The sequence below is a fragment of the Mustela putorius genome, unplaced genomic scaffold (assembly GCF_011764305.1).
Source record: "Mustela putorius furo isolate JIRA1106 unplaced genomic scaffold, ASM1176430v1.1 tig00000145_pilon_pilon_pilon, whole genome shotgun sequence".
Classification (NCBI taxonomy): domain Eukaryota; kingdom Metazoa; phylum Chordata; class Mammalia; order Carnivora; family Mustelidae; genus Mustela; species Mustela putorius.
Window position 1 is genome coordinate 26,537,743 of NW_025421294.1, and position 22,022 is coordinate 26,559,764.

At 38.4% G+C, this 22,022-nt stretch overlaps 1 protein-coding gene across 2 annotated transcripts in view; it reads left to right on the plus strand.

Moving 5' to 3' along the window:
• LOC101676954 (serine/threonine-protein phosphatase 2A catalytic subunit alpha isoform) overlaps window positions 1-22,022 on the plus strand; it is a 141,165-nt gene that overhangs the window by 16,689 nt on the left and 102,454 nt on the right. For both annotated transcript variants that reach the window (XM_045075502.1, XM_013052501.2), the window contains exon 4: window positions 14,100-14,278. In XM_045075502.1, coding sequence (XP_044931437.1) covers window positions 14,100-14,278 — 179 coding nt within the window. The remainder of the gene's footprint in view (window positions 1-14,099; window positions 14,279-22,022) is intronic.

A 22,022-nucleotide genomic window follows, 5' to 3' on the forward strand; every position in this document is an offset into this window, starting at 1 on the left:
TTGCCGGGGGGAGGGGGTTTGGGAGAAGGGGGTGGGATTATGGACATTGGGGAGGGTATGTGATTTGGTGAGTGCTGTGAAGTGTGTAAACCTGGTGATTCACAGACCTGTACCCCTGGGGATAAAAATATATGTTTATAAAAAATAAAAAATTAAAAAAAAAAGTGTTTAGCATTGTGTCAAGCATATTTTAAGTATTTAATAAGTAGTGCTGGTAGGGAGTCAGGAATAGTTGTGTTATCTGTATCTCTATTCTGCTTTACCTGTTTGAAAGAGTTTCTTGAATCAAGGGAGACACCAGTATGGGCTATAATTGGAATAGAGGACTTCAAAGAGGAAGTAAAACTAAAGTAAGTAGAATTTGGAATTGTAGCTAAGATTTCACTGGAATAGAACAGGAATTAGATTCAGATGGGGTACTGCTGTGAGAACAGTGCAGGCCTGAGCAGGGGACTTAAGAGAGTGGTGATGAGTGAGCTCTATAAAGACTAGGTAGAGGGTGATAAGATTGCATGGGTTCCTTGAGGAGAGGTTTCCTGAATCTTGAAATTCGTCCTGAAGAGTTTGGACACTTTTTCCTGAGGATATTGGGAGACCACAGAAGGGTTTTGAATCTGGCTATAACAGGATTAAAACAAAACCTAAATTAGGGTGCCTGGGTGGCTCAGTTGATAAAGCGACTGCCTTCGGCTCAGATCTTCATCCTGGAGTCCTGGGATGGAATCCTGCATTGGGCTCCCAACTCCATGGGGAGTCTGATTTTCCCTCTGACCTTCTCCCCTCTCATGCTCTCTCTCACTTTCTCTCTCTCAAGTAAATAAATTAAAAATCTTTAAAACAAACAAACAAACAAAAAACCCTAAGCTTATTTTGGCAAGTGTAGAGGGAAAATATGGGTAGAAGCAGAACAGGTGAGAGGCTATTATGACAGTCCAGATACGAAGCGGTAAGGATTTGAAATAGGAAGAGGAAGGATGGCAAAGGCAGTGGATGGAAAGACTCAAAGGGGAAATGATAGGATGTGGGGTCTAAGTAGATATGAGAGGGATGTGAACAAAGTGAGAAATCAAAGATAATTACAAAATTTTTAATTGAGTACAGGAGAATTATGGTGCCACTGGCAGCAACCTGTTTTACAAGGGAGAATTGCTTTTAGAAACATTGATATATTTTAAGGGACAGTGAAAATTTCTAACTCAGAATAGTGGTTGACCTATTATTTAACATGGGCTTTCTAGGAAGTTGTCAGAACTAGATAACCCGATTTGGGAATCTTCCTCTTAGATATTATGGTTGAAGAAGTAAGGATGGATTATTCTCCCAGGAACAAAAAGGAAAGTAAAATGTAGTCCTCAGCACCAAATATGGAAGAATATCCGTGGAATTGTGGGGGCAGCAGAGAAAAAGCCCTAGACAGAAACACCTAAATTCTTTTATTCTTTTGGTCTCACCAAGGACCTAAAGGAAAACTATCCCTGTCACTCACCTCACAGAATATTGTAAAGTTAGTTACTCTGGGGAATTAAGGTGGCCATGAATGAAGTGGCTCATTAGAATATTGTTATGCCTATTATCTGGATATCTGGGTTCTGGCCTTGATGATTTAAGGTTATCTTCATGTTGACAAAAATCAGGAAAGGAAAACTTTATTTCCCTTATATCTCCAAATTTCAGATGAATATTTTTATGTAACTGAAATATCTGAGATAGTGTCTACCATGATACCCATGTTACTGTTCATAAGAATTTAAGAAGTCAGATACAGTTCAGTACTTGAAAAAGCTTTTTATCTCCAGAAATATTTGTTTACCTTCTTTTATTTAATAATGAAAATATGTTTTCTTTCTTACATTGGCTTTTAGGCAGCTCAAATAAAAATTTACTATTCAGTTTCAGTAACTAGTTAATTATAGGAATTTGGTTTATCTTTTTCACTCTGGTTGTTTTTTTTTAATTTAAAATTTTGATCCGGTTAGTAGTATAAGCCTCTTAGACCTCAAACAATGTAACATTGTGTGTCAATTACACTTCAGTAAAAAAACTTAAAAATATATTATAAAATATCCAAATTATGTAGCTGTTTGCTTTGAGGTGCACTGCTGGTCTCCCACTATCAAACACACAAGTGAAAGTCTACTATGTTTGGCTTTCACAAGTGGGATGTCATATAATTTCAGCTCATTATTTTAGAGCAAATGGGTCTGACAAATTAAAACCGTGTAAACAAGGCACCTGGCTGGCTCAGTTGGTTAAGCATCTGCCTTTGGCTCAGGCCATCATCCCAGGGTCCTGGGATTGAACCCCACATTGGGCTTCCTGCTTGGGAGGGAGCCTACGTCTTCCTGTCTCTCTGAAACTCCCCCTGCTTGTATTCTCTTGCTCTCTTTCTCTGCCAAATAAATAAATAAAATCTTTAAAAAATAAAGAAAACTGTATAAACAATAAATCTTACCATACTTCTATTTCATGTAATTGTCAAAAACTCAAAGTTTTGGAATTCATGTGATAATTCAGACTGCTTATTTACTTACAGAGAAAATACCATATGGTACACAAAGTTGTAAACTTCATACAAATTAAAATAATTCTTCAAAAATAGTCCAAGTCTGTAAGCTTGTGAAACAATATTAAGTGCTATGTAAAGATCTCATTAATTCAAAATGAATAATGTTTTGTGAATTTTGAAAAAAATATAAGCCTCTTTGAAACCATTTTGGAAGCAAAGTGTAAATGTAAATATTTGGCTAGTTAAGGGGAAGAAGTGGTTATTCATTCCCTCATTCATTTATCCAATAAATAAATATTCATTGAACATCATCTGGTAGCAGTCATTAATTATAGTAGGAGCTGAGGATGCAGCCTTGAGTAAAAGACTTTGTTCCTTTCTTTATGGAACTTTTAAAATTTTATTAAATTTTCAGTAACCTTTATGAATTATTAGTTATTCTGACTGGTACCTAAGCACTGTTGATATTTCTTTTAAAAAGATTTTATTTGAGAGAGAGAAAGGCAGAGAATGAGCAGTGGGGTGGGGCAGAGGGAGAGAAGCAGACTCCCTGCTGAGCCAGAAGCCTGATGAGGACCCCAGTTTTAGGACTTGGAAATCATGACCGGAGATGAAGGCAGACCCTTAACCAACTGAGCCACTCAGGTGGTCCTTAAAATGGAGAGATATTTGCAAATGCCTTATCAGATAAAGTGCCAGTATCTAAAATCTGTAAAGAACGTATCAAACTCAACACCCAAAGAACAAATCATTCAAGCAAGCAATGGGTAAATGACATGAACAGACATTTCTCCAAAGAAGACATACAAATGGCCAACGGACACATGAAAATAAGTGCCACATCACTCGGCATCAGGGAAATACAAATCAAAACCACAATGAGATACCACCTCATATCAGTCAGAATGGTGTGAGGTGGTATCAAAATTAACAAGTTAATCATAATTAACAAGTTAATCAAAATTAACGAGTCAGGAAACAACAGATGCAGATGTTGGCGAGGATTCAGAGAAAGGGGACCCCTCTTACACTGTTGGTGAAATGCAAGCTGGTACCCGCTCTGGAAAACATTATGGAGGTTCCTCAAGAAGTTAATACACTACGACCCAGCAATCACAATACTAGGTATTTAATCCAAAGATACAAATGTAGTGATCTGAAGACCCCAATGTTTACAGCAGCAATGTCCACAATAGCCAAACTATGGAAAGAGCCCCATTGTCCTTCGACAGATAAATGAATAAAGATGTGGTATATGTATACAATGTATACATCAAAAAATTGAAATCTTGCCATTTGCAAAGATGTGGATGGAACTAGAGGATATTATGCTAAGCAAAATAAGTCAATCAGAGAAAGACTTTTATCATATGATTTCACTCATATGTGGAATTTAAGAAACAGAATAGAGGAGCGTAGGGAAAGGGAGGGAAAAATAAAACAAGATGAAATCAGAATGGAGAAGAGGGAGACAAGCCATAAGAAAGACTTTTTTTTTTAAAGATTTTATTTATTTATTTGACAGACACAGATCACAAGTAGGCAGAGAGGCAGGCAGAGAGAGAGGAGAGAAGAGGAAGCAGGCTCCCTGCTGAGCAGAACCTGATGTGGAGCTCGATGCGGGGCTCAGTGCGGGGCTTAATGTGGGGCTTAATGTGGGGCTCGATCCCAGGACCCTGAGATCATGACCTGAGCTGAAGGCAGAGGCTTTAACCCACTGAGCCACCCAGGTGCACATCCATAAGAGACTCTTAACCATAGGAAACAAACTGAGGGTTGCTGGAAGGGAAAGGGGTGAGAAGATGGGGAACTAACTGGGTGATGGGCATTAAGGGGGGGCACCTGATGTAATGAACACTGGGTGTTATATGCAACTGATGAATCACTGAACTCTACCTCTGAAACTAGTAATACACTATATGTTAATTAATTGAATTATAAATTTGAAAAAACCAGAAGCATTCTCCTATATAACTTCAGAATCATGATTACATCTGCACAATAAACAATTCCTTAATGTCATGTAATACCAAACTTATATTAAAATGTACCCAGTTGTTCCTAAAATGTCTTACAAATGATTTATTAAGATCAGGATCCAGGGGGGTGCCTGGGTGGCTCAGTGGGTTAAGCCGCTGCCTTTGGCTCAGGTCATGATCTCAGGGTCCTGTGATCGAGTCCCGCATCGGGCTCTCTGCTCAGCAGGGAGTCTGCTTCCTCCTCTCTCTCTCTGCCTGCCTCTCTGCCTACTTGTGATCTCTCTCTGTCAAATAAATAAATAAAATCTTAAAAAAAAAAAAGATCAGGATCCAGTCGAATCCAATCCAAGGACTGCATATTCCATTTGTTTTTTACAGCATAAAGGGAATTCCCAGTTTTTTGGTCTACCTCAAACATCCTCATTCAGCCTCTTTCTAGAAGCTACTTGCTTATTTTTTCATATACACATTAGTGTTTAATTGTATAATTTTCCAACTGGAAAGTTTATCAAATTGAAGTTCTAGGTGATTTGTTTATTTATTTTAAGATTTTATTTATTTATTTGACACAGAGAGAGGGACGGCAACAGAGGGAACACAAGCAGGGGAGTGTGAGAGGGCGAAGCATGCTTCTTGCTTAACAGGGAGCCTGATGCAGGGCTAGATCCCAGGACCCTGGGATCATGACATGAGCTGAAGGCAGATGCTTAACTGTTGAACCACCCAGGTGCCCCTGAAGTTCTAGGTGATTTAAAATCAGGTTCTCTGAGGCTGTTAGATGATACGGAAATTTGAGTTCTCCCTTCGGATGAGTGTTTACATTCAAGCATATAGGACTATATAAGCAGAGGTATTATAAAGCAGATTTTTAAAAAATTTTTTTAAAGATTTTATTTATTAGAGCGAGAAAGAGAGAGCACAAGCAAGGGAATGACAGAGGGAGAGGTAGAAGACGACTCCCCGCTGAGCATGGACCCTGATGTGGGGCTCGATCCCAGGACCTTAGGATCATGAGCTCAGCTGAAGGCAGACGCTTAACTGGCTGAGCCGCTTAGGCATCTGATTTTAAAACTTTTCTAAAAAATACTTTTAATTTTCGGGCGCCTGGGTGGCTCAGTGGGTTAAGCCTCTGCCTTCGGCTCAGGTCATGATCCCAGGGTCCTGGGATCGAGCCCTGCATCAGGCTTTCTACTCAGCGGGGAGCCTGCTTCCCTCTCTCTCTCTCTGCCTACTTGTGATCTCTCTTTGTCAAATAAATAAATAAAAATCTTAAAAAATATATTTTTAATTTTTAAAAAGTTATTTAAATCCCAGTAAACATACAGTGTAATATTATTTTCAAGTGGTAAATCAGATTTCAACTTGGAGTTTTATGTAGTTCTGGAGCATTTACTACAAAGTAAAGGGGAAATAAACTGAATCCTTGGTCTGATAGTTCAAACTATATACAAAAATTAATTCAAAATGGGATGAAAGACCTAAATAAAAGTGCCGAAACTATAAAACTCTTAGAAGAAAATCTGTGTGACAATTTATTAGGTAATTTTTTTTAAAGATTTTATCACAAGCAGGCAGAAAGGCAGGCAGAGAGGAAAGCAGGCTCCCTGTCGAGCCCAGAGCTCGACTCGAGGCTCTATCCCAGGATCCTGAGATCATGACCTGAGCCGAAGGCAGAGGCCTAACCCACTGAGCCACCCAGGCATCCCTAAGCAGTGCTTTTTTTTAATGGATTTTATTGTTAAGTAATCTCTATGCCCATTGTGGGGCTTGAACCTACAGTAGTGCTGCACACTTCTCTGACTGAGTCAGCCAGGCATCCCTAGGCAATAGTTCTTTAGATATTACATCAAAAGCAAAAGTAATAAAAGAAAAAAGTAGACAAATTGGACTTCATCAAAATTAAAAACTTTTGTACATCCAGGGACACTATCAAGAAAGTAAAAAATTCACAGAATGTGAGAAAATATTTGTAAATCACATATCTGATAAGTATCCAAGATATGTAAAATACAACTCAAGAATAAAAGATGACCCAATTTAAATATGGGCAAAAGATTTGAATAGACATTTCTCCAAACAAGATATATAAATGGCTGATAGCACATGAAATGATGCTCAATCTCATTATCATTAGTCATTATGAAAATACAAATCAAAATTACAATGAGAAATCACTTCACACCAGGCTGGCTGTAATTTAAAAAGCAGACAATGACGAATATTGGCGAGGAAGTAGAGAAATTGGAACATTCATACACTGCTGGTGGTAATGTAAAATGGTACAGATGGTATGGAAAACAGTTTGGCAGTTCCTCAAAAAGTTAAATATAGAATTACCATATGACCAAGCAATTCTAGTCCTAGGTATCTACACAAGAGAATTGAAAACGTGTTCACATGAAAACTTGCACAAGAATATTCATAGCAGCATTATTCATAATAGCCAAATAGTGGGAAAAACTCGAATATATATCAGTCTGATGAATGAATAAACAAATGAGGTATATACATAAAATGAAATGTATTTAGCCATAAAAAAGAATGAAGTACTGATACAGGCTACACCATGAATGAACCTTGAAAACATCATATTAAGAAATTCACATGTAAAATACCACACAGTATAAATTCCATTAAAATGAAAACTTTGGGGCTGACAAATTCATATTTGTATATCTTCTTTGAAGAAATGCCTATTCGAGTCCTTTGCTCATTTTTAAACTGGATTACTTGTTTCTTTATTATTGAATTGTAATTTATATATTTTGAATATTAGATGCTTATCAAATACAGAATTTGCAAATATTTTCTCCTGTAGGTTGCCTTTTTTGCATTCTTGATTGTGTTCTTTTGTATTTAGTTCTTTTTATTTTTATTTATTTATTTTAAAAGATTTTATTTGTCAGAGAGAGATAGAACATGCACAAGCAAGGGGAGCAGTAGGCAAGCAGGCAGAGGGAGAAGCAGGCTCCCTGCTGAGCAAGGACTTGATCCTGGAACCCTGGGATCATGACCTGAGCCAAAGGCAGATGCTTAACTGACTGAACCACACAGGCATCCCTATTTAGTTCTTTTAATAATTTCTTTATGCATATTCTTTAATTTTTTTAAAAAAGATTTTATTTATTTTAGAGAGAGTGAGAGCGCTAGTGTGGGAAGGAATAGAGGGAAATAGAGAGAGAGAGAGAGACTCTCCAGCAGACTCCCTGCTGAGTGCAGAGCCCAATGTGGGGCTCAGTCACACAACCCTGAGATCATGACTTGAGTTGAAACCAGGAGTCAGATGCTTAATTGATTGAGCCACCCCGGCACCCTGGATATTCCTTATTTGAGGAGATACTGTATTCATACTTTTCTTTAGTTCTTTAGACATTGTTTCCTTTAGCTTAGAATGTTTTTTAATGTTTTATTTATTTTTTTCAGTAATCTCTACACCCAATGTGGGGCTTGAACTCAGCCCTGAGATCAGGAGTCACACACACTGCTGACTGAGCCAGCCAGGAACCCCTAACTTAGAACATATTTAAAATAGTTCATTATTGTCTTCTTTCATTCACTCATTTTTTTAAAAGATTTATTTATTTTAGAGAGAGTGAGTGAAGGGAGGGAGAGAACCTGCAAGCAGACTCCCCAATAAGAATGGAGCCCTATGCAGGGCTCAATACCAAGAACCATGAGATCATAACGAGCTGAAACTGAGTCTGATGCTCAACTGACTGATCCACCTAGGATCCACCCCAAGGAAGATTTCCTATGGACTGCTTTTCTTTCCATTAGTGGGTCATACTTGTTTCTTTGCATACTTTTTTCAGGGAAAATTTTTTGGAAATTTATCATTTTTTGTTGAAAATCAGAATTTAAAATAATGTGGAGGGGTGCCTGGGCGGCTCAGTTAGTTAAGCAACTGCCTTCAGCTCAGGGCATGATCCTGGATTCCCGGAATCGAGCCCCGCATTGGGCTCTCTGCTCACAGGGAGTCTGCTCTCCCTCTGACCTCTCCACTCTCACGCCCTCTTGTTCTCATTCCCTCTGTCTCAAATAAGTAAATAAAAGCTTTTAAAAAAATAAAATAATGTGGAAACTCTGGAAATTAGAGTTTGCCATCTCTCAGAGTTTGTTGTTGCGGTTGTTTAGTTACTTTACTTCTGAACTAACTCTGCAAAGTGTGTATTCTTCCTCACCTGTGACTGCCGAAATCGCCGCTCATTTGGTTTAGTGATTAGTTAATGATTAGACAGATTTCCTTAAATGCCTGAAACCAAGAACTCTCTCAGCCTTTCTTAACAAGGGGCTCTTGCTACTCTCTCTTTGACTTACCTTCTTACTTGCTCAGAGCCCCAAACTCATCCACAGGTAAGAGCTATCATGCTATCTCCAGTCTTTCTTGGGTATGTGCATTGCTCAGCATGTGGCCTTTTGGATTCTCAGGAATATGTTGCAAATTTTCTTTCTTCCCTCCCTCCCTTCCTCCTTCCTTCCCTCCTTCCTCTCTTTCTTTAAAATTTTATTTATTTATTTATTTACTTGACATGGGTGTTGGTGGGGGGAGAGCAAGCATGTGCAGGGGAAGCAGGAGAGGGAGAAGGCTCCTTGCTGAGCAGGGAGCCCAATGCAGGGCTTCATCCCAGGACTCGAGAATCATGACCTGAGCTGAAGGCAGACACTTAACCAACTGAGCCCCCAGGGCACCCCTGTGCTGAGGCTTTTCAAGCCCTTTATGGACATCTTACTGCAAATCTACCTTTTTAAGTATTTAGGTCAACTTGTTGTTTGTCCTAATTGTTACAGCTTCCTCAGGTGGCTATAATGTTGTAAAGTGGCTGTTAAAATATTTCCGACCAACGCCTAAGGAGAAAGTCTGTTTGCACCAGGCAAGTTCTGCCTTAGGTCAAATAAAGGCAAGGCTTCTAGTGGGATTTTCCAGTGACTTCTCAGGTCAAATAATGATAGTTACCTGGGAATGGGGCTTTTGGAGGAGACATAATCTGTTCTATATTCTCTGGTGGCTGCTAGGCTACTGATTTTCACCATGATTTTGGGGACTGTTGGTTTACAAAGCTCCCAGAAGCTAGAGAGAGGGAAGTAAAATAAGCAAATTAAGAATACGATATGTGGGGACAGTGGGGAAGCAGGGTGCAGTGCATGGGTGGCTCAATCAGTTAAGCATCCAGGCCTTGTTTGCATCTGGAGATCAAGGTGCCCCCCCCCCACCCCATGGTGCTTGGAGCTCAGTGGAGTCTGCTTGAAGATTCTCTCTCTCTGCCTCTCCCCCAGCTCTTACACTTCTGCATGTGCACTCTCTCTCAAATAAATAATAAATCTTAAAAAAAAAAAAGAAAGAACACTATATGGGTAGGAGTGACTAGCTGGCTACATCAGTAGAATATGTGACTCTTGATCTTAGGGCTCAGGAGTTCCAGCTGCATGTCGGGTGTAGAGCTTACATTGAAAAAAATACCGTATGGGTCATATGATTTATGTTTTAACTCTTTAAAGAACTGCCAAACTGTATTCTAAAGTGGCTGTATCATTTTTCATCCCCACTAATGATGCATTCCAGTTTTCCACTTCCTTCCCAATATTTGCTTGTTGTCATTTTGGTTGTGGCCATTCTAGTGGGTATGAAATAGTGTCTTTTTTTTTTTTTTCCAAGAAGTAAAACTGTCTTTATTAACAGATAATATGATCATCTAGGTAGAAAAACCTTTAGAGAGGTGCCTGGGGGTCTCATTGGGTTAAAGCCTCTGGCTTCAGCTCAGGTCATGGTCTCAGGGTCCTGGGATTGAGCCCCACATTGGGCTCTCTGCTCAGTGGGGAGCCTGCTTCCTCCTCTCTCTCTGCCTGTCTCTCTGCTTACTTGTGATCTCTGTCTGTCAAATAAATAAATAAATAAAATCTTAGAAAAACCTGCGGATCTGCAACAAAATTAACTAATTTGTAAGTTTATCAAAGTTGTGAGATTTAAGATCTATATATAAAAATTAATTGTATTTTTATATACTAGCAATCAAGAATCAGAAATAGAAAACAGGGGTGTCTGAGTGGCTCAGTCAGTTAAGCATCTGCCTTCAGCTCAGGTTGTAATCCTACAGTACTGGGATCAAGCCTCACGTCGGGCTCTCTGCTCAGTGGAGAGACTGTTTCTCCCTGTCCCTCTGCCCTTCCCACTGCTCATGCTCTCTCTCTCTCTTTCTGTCAAATAAATAAAATATTTTTTAAAAAGAAACAAATTAAAAAATACCATTAAACAGGGGCACCTGGCTTGCTCAGTGAATAGAGCATGTGACTCTTGATCTCAGGGTTCTGAGTTCAACCCCCAGCTTGAGTGAAAAGATTGCTTAAAAATAAATTCTTTAAGGATGCCTGGTGGCTCGGTTGGTTAAGTGGCTGCCTTCGGCTCAGGTCATAATCCCAGGGTCCTGGGATCGAGTCCAGCATCAGGCTCCTTGCTCAGCTGGGAGCCTGCTTCTCTCTCTCCCTCTGCCTGCCACTTTGCCTGCTTGTGTTCTCTCTGTCTCTGTGTGTCAAATAAATAAATAAAATCTTAAAAAAATTTTTTTTAAAGATTTCTTTATTTTAAAGAGAGAGATAGGGTGGGTTGGGGGGAGCAAAGGGGAAGGGAGGGAAAGAGCTTGATCCCATGACCCTGAGATCATGCCCCAAGCCAAAAACAAGAGTGGGACACTTAACAGACTGAGTCACCCAGATGCTGCAAAAATAAGATCTTTTAAAAAACACCATTAAACAGCTTTAAATATAAGAAATACTTAGGGAGAATCTGACAAAAGATGTATAACACCTGTAAACATTGAGAGAAATTCAAGACCTAAGCAAGTAGAAAGAAATACCTTATTTATGGGGGTCCCAGTGTGATAGTGGAAGATCAAGGAGGTTGTAGTCAAACAAGTTTTTAAAGTTAGGATTTGGAAAGTGCTTGGTTCTCAAGGATAACAAAATTCCACATATAGTCATGGTGTTAGTTGTGGAAAAGAATGAAAATATTAGGGTTATCATCTGGGTGGAGCTTTCTGCCTTGTGTTTAAAGTACTGAGGAGAAAGACGATGGATGTGTGGTGGGTAGAATATGTGAAGTGCTTTTTTTTTTTTAAAGATTTTATTTATTTATTTGATAGAGATCATAAGCAGGCTGAGAAAGAGAGAGAGGGAAGCAGGCTCTCCGCTGAACCTGATGTGGGGCTCGATCCCAGGACCCTGAGACCATGATCCGAGCCGAAGGCAGCGGCTTAACCCACTGAGCCACCCAGGCGCCCCTGTGAAGTGCTATCTTGATGTGCTTTTCTGTATCAGTGTTTGCTCATGTTATATCATTAGAACTTGATATAGTGCCTGGCATATAGTAGTCATTCAGTAAAAGTTGTAGAAATAAAGAAGGATTAATACAGTTTTATGGGTGTCACACTTAAGGTGGCTCATTACCCCAACTTAATTTTTTGGCCATTATGGAGGGAGACGAGGCAGAACAAGAGCCAATCCCAAAGATTTATAGCAATAAATTGCATAAACAAGGAAAGATCTTAGATTTCTGTCACTGAGGTGTTTTCACTTGTGCAATGACACTTTGCAGGTGATGAGAATAGGCTTCATTCATTTCATAAAATTTTTAAATGCTTTCTTTGTTTTAGGTACTGTGGTTACTGGGGATATAGATTGAGCAATACAGACATACATCTTGCCCTTGCAGAGCTTCCAGTTTAGTGGGAATTACAAACAAGTAAACAGGCAATTAATAATAGGACATGGCAAACAATGTGAGGGCGGAAGTACACAATGATGTGAAACCATATATAAGGAACACCTTATATAAATATCTAAGCTAAGACTTAAGGAGAAAGTACACCAGGCAAAGTGTTCTAGGCAATTGGGACAGCATCAGCAAATGCATGAAGATGATTTAAACCTTGGAAAATTGGGAAATATCCTAAAGTCTAGGGAAGGGAGGTGGCGAAAGTGAGCAAGAGCCAAATTCTACAAAGCCTTATGAGCCGTTTTCAAATTCCAAAATTTATCCTGTGGGATGGGGAATCCTTGAAGGACATTAAGCAGAGAAGTGACATGATCACACATTGATTTTTTTTTTAAGTTTAAAATTTTTTTAGTGACCAGTACACACAGTGTAAGGCTCAAACCCATGATCCTGAGATCAAGAGTCACATGTTCTTCCAACTGAGCCAGCCAGGTGCCACACACATGTGATTTAAAAATAGTATTGTGACTTCTTTGTTGACAGTGGGTTGGAGAGGATCATAATGAATTCAGGGAGACCAGTTGGCAATGTAGTAATTTTGGTGAGAGAGTTGTGGGGACTTGAACTAGGGACAAAAGTATGTTTGGGAGCTGAAGGAGAAAGGTACCTTGGTTTCTGGCTTGAGCCATGGGGTCAATGTTTGTTGCATCCACTGAGCTAACAGTGTTCAGAACAAGTAGGTTTGGGGAGAAGATACATTCAGTTTTGGATTTGCTAAATTTGAGGGGTGTCTGGGTCAGTGATCAGTATATTGTTACTTATTAAAGCTAGAAGAGTAGATGAGATTGAGAGGTTAGAAGATTGAGAATGAGATTGAGGTTAGAAGAAAGCCAAGAGAGAATGGTTTCCTCATGACAAGTGAAGTAAATGGTAAAAACAAACAAAAAACCCCCAGAAAAACCCAAATGAGTATATGTGATTGCCCAGGGAGCATGATGTATGAGAAAAGAAAACCTGAGACCAGAATCCTACTTTTAAGAGACAAATAGGGATAGAGGAAGTGCCACAGAAATAGAAGGGACTGGAAGAATTTTAGATACCAGAAATCAGGAAGGGAGGAGTAGTTGGCAACATTTTTACACTAAAGTATCAAGTAGGGTATGTATTGAGGTGTGTATAATGGTTACAGCAACAATGAAGTTCATGATGACCCTGGTTGGGGCAGTCTAATGAAATGTAAAAGCAAAAGACAGTTTATATTACTTAGGGGTGAATGAGTGGTGATAAAGAGAAGATTTAGTAAAGATAATGTCTTCAAGAGATTTAGCTGTGAAGGAATGAGAGAAAGGGCAGTTAATTATATCTAGAATGATGTAGGGTTAAAGGAAATCCCCTGTTTTTCATTACATTCTTTTGATTACATTTCTTTTTGGGATCGTGATTTACCTTTTTAGTATTATGTCTGTTTTCTTGGCTTCTTTTCATTTTTTCAAAAAAGGTTTTATTTGTCTATTTATTTGAGAGGGAGAGAGAGCAAGTGAGAGAGCACAGGAGATGGAGGGCAGAATAGAGGGAGAGGACAAGCAGGCTCTGTGCTGAGCATGGAGCCCAGTGCAGGGTTTGATCCTACCACCCTGAGGTTGTGACCTAAGCCAAAATCAGATTTGGAGGCTCAACCGACTGAGCCACCCAGGCGGCCCTGGTTTTATTCATTTTGAGATGATGAATGGGTCAAGAATTGAAACTACAAAACTATTTAGCCTTTGCCTTACATAGTTAATACTTTGCATGTGGTAGGAAAATATCTTTACTGTCTTAATTAACTAGATTTTCTCTGTATTATATTTGAGCAATCCTCTAGATAATGAAACCTCATTTTAATCTATTGCATCTTCTGTTTGTTTTTTAGATCATTCATCGTGATATAAAACCTGAGAATATTTTAGTATCCCAATCAGGAATTACTAAACTCTGTGATTTTGGTTTTGCGCGAACTCTGGCAGCTCCTGGAGACGTTTATACGGATTACGTGGCCACACGCTGGTATAGAGCTCCAGAATTGGTATTAAAAGATACCTCTTATGGAAAGTATGTATATTTGGGGATCCTATCTGGGCTTTCCTGGTCATCTCTTTTTTCCCTTTGTGTATCTGTCACCCCTGCTACTGATAGCCTCTGCTTTCTGCTTATGGGTTAAAGGTAAGAAATGGATGCCTTTAAAAAAAAAAAAAAAGACCCTCTAGGCACCTGCCCTACTACATAATGATATTGCCGTGCCTCCTCTGTCCTCTTGAGGGGCCCCAACTTCAGGTGACCTTTGCGGACATCTTTCAGGCTGTATCCATGCTTGCTTTAAGCTGTGTCCCACCCTTGGCAGAGTTGCCTCCTCTGCTTATCTTTATTCTCTACATTCTGCAGAGATTTAAAAATCATTTACCTCACTCTGCCAGTGTTACCATAGGAACTGCCAAGTTTCTTATTTTCTGAAATATGGCACCCTTTTTACAAAGTCTGGCAAATAGTTTTTAAACTGTCCTGCTCTAGATGCCTTGAAAAATAGCAATGTCTCAGTCTCTTGTGAAACCGTAGAAACAGTATATGAAACTGCAGTCTAATAAACCAATAGCAAATCTGGAAGTACATGAAGGGACCTAGTGGTCCAACTTAACACAAGAAATGGGGGGATGGTGGGTAATTCTCACACACTTTTCCTAGAAACCGTTATTCTGTTTTTACAATAATATTTAACTTCAGTGAGTATTTGCTTTACGCCAGAAACTGTTCTAAATCCTTTACATGCATTACATCATTTAATTTTTACAACAACCCTATGATAAGGTGCTGCTGTTATCATCACCCCATTTTATTTTTTTTAATTTATGAGTGATGATTCAGTTATTTTATTAATTTTATTTGAAAATAGTTGGCATACAATATTACATTAGTTTCAGATGTATGATATAACAATTCATCTTTTTTACATTATGACATGATCACTACAAATGTAGCTACCATTTGTCACCCTATAATACTATTACTGTATAATTGGCCATATCCCCTATGTTGTACATTTTATTCCCATGACTCATTCATTCTATAACTGGAAGTCTGTATCTCCCACTCCCCTTCACCCATTTTGCCCATTCCCCTATAATCCCCATTTAAAGTAAGAGGTTACTAAGGCACAGAAAGGTAAACTCGTTTGTCTCAAGTCACTCCAGAGTAACTTTTCAACTGTACTTACCACTGGTGCCCTACAGAGACCATCTCTGTGCTTCTGATACTTTATCTGTATAATGGAAATAATAATAGGACCAGCTTCATTGGTTTGTTGTGAGAATCAAATAATGTTTAGTGAATGAAAAAAATGAGAATATAGTAAATGCTCAATAAATGTAACCTCCATAAGATCTATGTCCCACTTTAATCCTTTCTTCATGATAGAGTTTAAATTCCTTTTCTGATGCTCCCCCTATTTCCCAATTCTTGCCCCCAAATCATATCCCCTTCTAAACCTTCTTGTTCATTATTTGTAAATTTTGTGCCAGTTAATATTAAGCATGGCCTAGTTTTAGTTCTTTTAAAAAAATGCTTCCTACTTAAGATATCTGTTCTTTGAGAACAGATATAATCTCTTTTAGTCCACAGAGATAAAATTGGTAACTTGTACATGGTAAATTTGGATTCTATGAGACTTCACATTATGTTTGAAATAAATCTGCTAGAGCATGTTTTTTAAGAAATCCTTTTATTGTAAAATAACACACAGATACAAAAAAAGCTCACAATGAATGTATAGCTTCACTGCCAGATAAAAAAATGGAATTCTGGGGTGGAGGGATGGCTTAAATAGGTGAAAGAGATTAAGAAACATCATGATGAGCAATGAGTAATGCATAGAATCATTGAATCATATTATATGCTTGAAACTAATATAATACTTTACATTAATTATACTTGAATTTAAAAAAATAGAATTTTCTGCCCCTTCAAAGACTCTCCATGTGCCCTATTACAGTTATACCTTTCCCCCTTATCCCAAAAGTGACCATGATGTTGACTTTTCTTATATTCAGTTCCTTACATTTCTTTATAGTTTTATCTACTTATCTAAGTACATGCACTTAGTTTAATCTAGCCTTTTTTATATGATAGCTTTTTTTTAAAAAATTTATTTATTTATTTATTTGACAGAGATCACAAGTAGGCAGAGAGGCAGGCAGAGAGAGAGGAGGAAGCAGGCTCCCGCTGAGTAGAGAGCCCAATGTGGGGCTCCATCCCAGGACCCTGGGACCATGACCTGAGCTGAAGGCAGAGGCTTTAACCCACTGAGCCACCCAGGCGCCCCTAAATAATAGCTTTTTTGAGATATGATCCACATACCATAAAACTCACCCATTTAAATTGTACAATTTAGTGGTTTTTAGTATATTCACAAAGTTGTACAAGCATCACTACATTCAATTTTAGAACATTTTTGTCACCCCAAAAGAAACCCTGTATCTGTTGGCGGTCACTCTTCCTTTCCTGCCAAGCCTTCCAGGCCTAGCAACCACCAGGCTACTTTCATTCTCTATGGATTTGCCTCTTCTGAACATTTCATATAAATGAGATTAAGCAATATCTATTTTTTGGGGACTCATTTCTCTCACTTTGAATACTGTTTTTAAGGGTCATTCATGTTGTAGCATGTATCAGTACTTCATTTCTTTCTATGGCTGAATAATACCCATTCTATGGATATAACACATTTTTTAAATCCAGTCTTTAGTTGATAGATATCTTGATTATTTCCATTTTTTTGGCTGTGATGAATAATGTGAACATTTGTGTACATGCTTCAGTATGGACCTGTGTCTTCATTTCTTTGGGGTCTAAACCTGGGAGCTGGAATTGTGGGTGGTAACTCTATGTTTGATCCTTTGAGGAACTGCCAGATTGGTTTCCACAGTGTCTGTATTGTTTTACATTCCTGTCAGCAGAAGGTAGGGGCTCCAATTTCTTCCTATCCTTGCCGACAGTTATTATTATCATTCTTTATGGCCACCCTGGACTTTCTTTTTAATTTTTAATTTGACAGAGATCACAAGCAGGCAGAGAGGCAGGCCAAGAGAGAGGGGGAAGCAGGCTCCCCACCGAGCAGAGAGCCCCATGCCGGGCTCCATCCCAGGACCTCGAGATCACAACCCGAGCCAAAGGCAGAGGCCTCAATGCACTGAGCCACAGGCGCCCCCCCTAGACTTTTTTTTTTTTTTTGAAGATTTTATTTATTTATTTGACAGAGAGAGACAAAAAGAGAGAGGGAACAGAAGCAGGGGGAGTGAGAGAGGGAGAAGCAGGTTTCCCGCCGGCTGGAGAGCCCGATGCGGGACCCTGGGATCATGACCTGAGCCAAAGGCAGCACTTAATGACTGAGCCACCCAGGAGCCCCCACCCTAGACTTTCTCCATTATCCCCAGGCATTTTTTTTTTTTTTTAATTGGCTTGTTAGGGGCACCTGAGTGGCTCAGTTTGTTAAGCATCTGCCTTTGGTTCAGGTCATGATCCCAGGGTTCTGGGATCAAGCCCCACATGGGGCTCTCTGCTCAGAGAAGAGCCCTCTCTCTCTGCTGGCCCCCCACCAACTTATGTGTGCACGTGCTCTCTTTCTGTATCTCTCTTGAGCTCACTCTCTCTCTCAAGCTCACTCTCTCTCTCAAATAAATAAAATCTTAAAAAAAATAAATGTGCTTTTTATTTTGGAATAATTTTACATTTATAGAAAATTTGCAGACATAGTAAGAGTTCCCATACAGCCCTCACCCAATTTCTGCTTTCCCTAACATTATAATCTTACATTATTGTGGTATGTTTGTTAAAACTATTCTTGCTTTTTTATTTAAATAAGATCTAGGGGTGCCTGGGTGGCTCAGTGGGTTAAAGCCTCTGCCTTTGGCTCAGGCCATGATTCCAGGGTCCTGGGATCGAGCCCCACATCAGGTTCTCTGCTCAGCAGGGAGCCTGCTTCCTCCTCTCTCTCTCTGCCTGCCTCTCTGCCTACCTGTGATCTCTGCCTGTCAAATAAATAAATAAATATATTTTTTAAAAGATCTAATATTTATTTATTTATTTTTAGATTTTATTCATTTATTTTTGTGAGAGAGAGCACACGAAAGAGAAAGCAAACACGAGCTGGGGTAGGGATAGAGGGAGAAGCAGACTTGCCACTGAGCAGGGAGCACGATGCAGAACTCCATCCTAGGACACAATGATCATGACCTGAGCTGAAGGCAGACACTTAACCCACTGAGCCACAGGCGCCCCACCCCCTTATATGTTTTTAAAGTCTCTTTTAAACTACAGTAATTTCCTCTATCCCTTTATTTTTCTTAAAACTTACCTGTTGAAGAACCCAGACCACTGAGTTTCTAAATCTGAATTTTGTTGATTGCATACTCACAGTGGAGTTCAACATGTTTCTTTGTTCTTTATATTTTGTGCAAATTGTCACCTGGGTCCATATGTTGGGTTAGTCTGAGATTCAGTCTATTTGGCAAGATTATAGTATTGTCTTCTTGCATCAGGAGAAGTGTTAGTCTGAATGTCTCTTTTTGTGATGTTACTAGCCTCAGATGCTTAATGACTAGATCTGTCAATTCATGCGGGGTTGCAAATGGTGGTATTTTAATTTTATCTTCTCTTCTTATAACTTGTAATACCTTGGGTGAAGGGTTTTGAGGAGGGCACTTTTTGTTACGAGCAATGGGTCTTGTATGTAAGTGACAAATCACTGTATTCTACTCCAGAAACAAATATTGCACTTTATGTTAACTAAGTAAAATTTTAAATTTAAAAAATTATGGTTGGTACAAGGCAAAAAAAAAAAACATTTTAAAAATTAAAAATGCAAAACATAAAAATAAAAAAATAAATGCTCCCTACTTGTTCTTTAAAAAAAAAAAGCTTTGTTGTGATAAAATTCATACATAATACAATTCATACTTTTAAAGTATGTAATTCAATGGTTTTTAGTATATTCACAGGTAGGTACAACATCACCATAATTTTTGAACATTTTCGTCACCTTAAAAAAACCCTGTATCCTTTAGCTATCACTCTCATATACCCCACCCCTCTTGTTCCAGCCCTAATCAACCACTAATCTACTTTCTGACTTTATAGATTTCCCTATTTTGATTTTCAAATGAATGGAGTTATGTAATATGTGGTCTTTTGTGACTAACTTTTTTACTTAGCATAATGATTTCAAGGTTCATCCAAGTTGTGGCACATGTAGGTACTTTCTTTCCTTTTATTTATTTTTCTTTAAGATTTTGTTTTTAAGTAATCTCTATACCCAATGTGGGCCTCGAAATCACAATCCTGAGTCAGATGCTCTTTGGACTGAGCCAGCCAGGTACCCCCTTCCTTTCCTTTTTTATAGCCCAATTATCTCTCCATTATGTGGATAGATCACTTTTGTTTATTCATTTACCCATTGATAGACAATTGAGTTGTATTTATTTTTGGCTATTATGGATAATGCTGCTTTAAATATTTATGTATCAATTTTTGTGTGGGCATATGTTTTCATTTCCCTTGGAGTAGAATTAATGAATCTTATGGTAACCTTATGTTCACTCATTTGAGACACTGTCAGACTATTTTTCAAAGTGTCTGCATCATTTTCTTTTAATTAATTAGTTATTAATTTAAAAATAACATATAATGTTTTCTTTGCCCCAGGGGTACAGGTCTATGAATCATCAGGCTTACACATTTCATAGGACTCAGCATAGCACATACCCTCCCCAGTGTCCATAACCCAGCCACCCTCTCCCTACGCGCCCCCCTACGTCCCCCACAACCCTCAGCATGTTTTGTGAGATTAAGAGTCTCTTAGGGTTTGTCTCCCTCCCGATCCCATCTTGTTTCATTTTTCCTTCCCACACACCCTGCCTCTCAAATTTGTCATATCAAAGAGATCATATGATAATTATCTTTCTCTGTGTCTGCCTTATTTTAAAATCCCACCAGCAGAATGTGAGGGTTACAGTTTCTCTAATATCCTTATCAACACTTGATATTATTTGACTTGGCTTCTAGTTCTCGTAATGGGTATGAAGTGGTATCTTGTTGTGGGTTTGATTTGCATTTTCTTGATGACCAATTATGTTGAGTATCTTTTCATGTGTTTATTGGTCACTTGTAGATCTTCCTTCAAGAAATGTCTATTCAGATCCTTTGCCCATTTTTAAATTGTATTGGCTTTTTATTATTGAATTCTTTGTATACTGTAGATTCAGTTCCTTATCAGATAATACATTTTTAAATTTTTTCTCTCATTCTGTGGATTGTTTCTTCATTTTCTTGATGGTGTCCTGTGACACACAAAAGTTTTTAATTTTTTTTTTTTAGGATTACTTTATTTGAGAGGGAGAGAGAGAGACTGTGGTGGGGGGGCAAAGGGAGAGAGAAGATCTTCAGCAGACTCCCCATTGAGCATGGAACCCCACATGGGGCTGAATCTCATGACCCTGAGATCATGACCTGAGCTGAAAACGGGAGTTGGAGACTTAACCAAATGCATCACCCAAGTGCCTCTATTTTGAGTTAATTTTTATATGTGATATAATGTAAGGGGTTTCCTCCTTTTGCCTGTGACTATCTGTTTCTCTAAGCACCATTTGTTGAAAAGAATGTTTTTCCCTCATTGAATGGTCTTGGCACCCTTGTTGAAAGCCACTTGACCAGAAATGGCAAGTTTTATTTCTGGATTTCAGTTCTGTTCTGTTGATCTGTATGTTTGTCCTCGTTCCAGAATCACACTGTCTTGTTTATCATTGCTTTGTATTAAGTTTGAAGTGGGAAAGTATGAGTCTTCCAACTTCATTTTTCCTTTTCAAGATTGTTTTGGCTATTCTGGGTTCCTTGCAGTTTCACATGAATTTTAGGATCAGGTTGTCAATTAAAAAATTTTTTTTCCCCAAAAAGATAGCTAGGATTCTGATAGGGATTACACTGAATCTGAATCCATTTGTAGAGTTGCTATCTAAACAATGTAAAGTTTGCTAATCTATGAACATAGGACATCTTTTCATTTATCTAGATCTTCAATTTCAACAATGTTTTGCAGCTTTCAGAACATACATTTTGCACTTCTGTTTATTCCTGTTTTATTCTTTTTGATGTTACTGCAAATGGAACCATTAATTTCATTTCAGATGTTCAAATGTGAAAAAAAATCCCTGATTTTTGTGTATTAGTTTTGTATCCTGCAACCTTGGTGAACATATTGGTTCTAATAATTGTTTTTTGACTTAGGACTTCCTATATACAAGATCATGTCATCTGTGAAGAGAGATAATTTTACTTCTTCTTTTCTGGTCTAGATGCCTTCTGTTTTCTTTTCCTCCTAATTTCTCTGGCCAGAACCTCCACTACAATGTTGAAAAGAAGTGGTGAGAGCAGACAGACATCCTTGTCTTGTTCCTAATGTCAGGGGAGAAGCATCCAATCTTTTACCATTAAGTTTGTTAGCTGTGGGTTTTTCGTAGATGCCCTTTTTCAGGTTGACAAAATTTCCTTTTATTCCTAGTTTGTTGAGAATTTTTATTATGAAAAGATATTGGTCAAATTCTTTTTTTGTACCTGTTGAGAGGATCATTTGCATTTTTTTAATCTATCGATACGATATATCCCATTGATTAATTTTGCATATTGAACCAACCTGTGTTTCTGAAATAAATCCTACCTGATCATGCTGTATAATTCTTTTTTTTCCTTTTGTCTTTGGTACCTGATTCTGTTTGACCTTGCTAAAATATAATGAAAGATGCCATTTACAATGCAA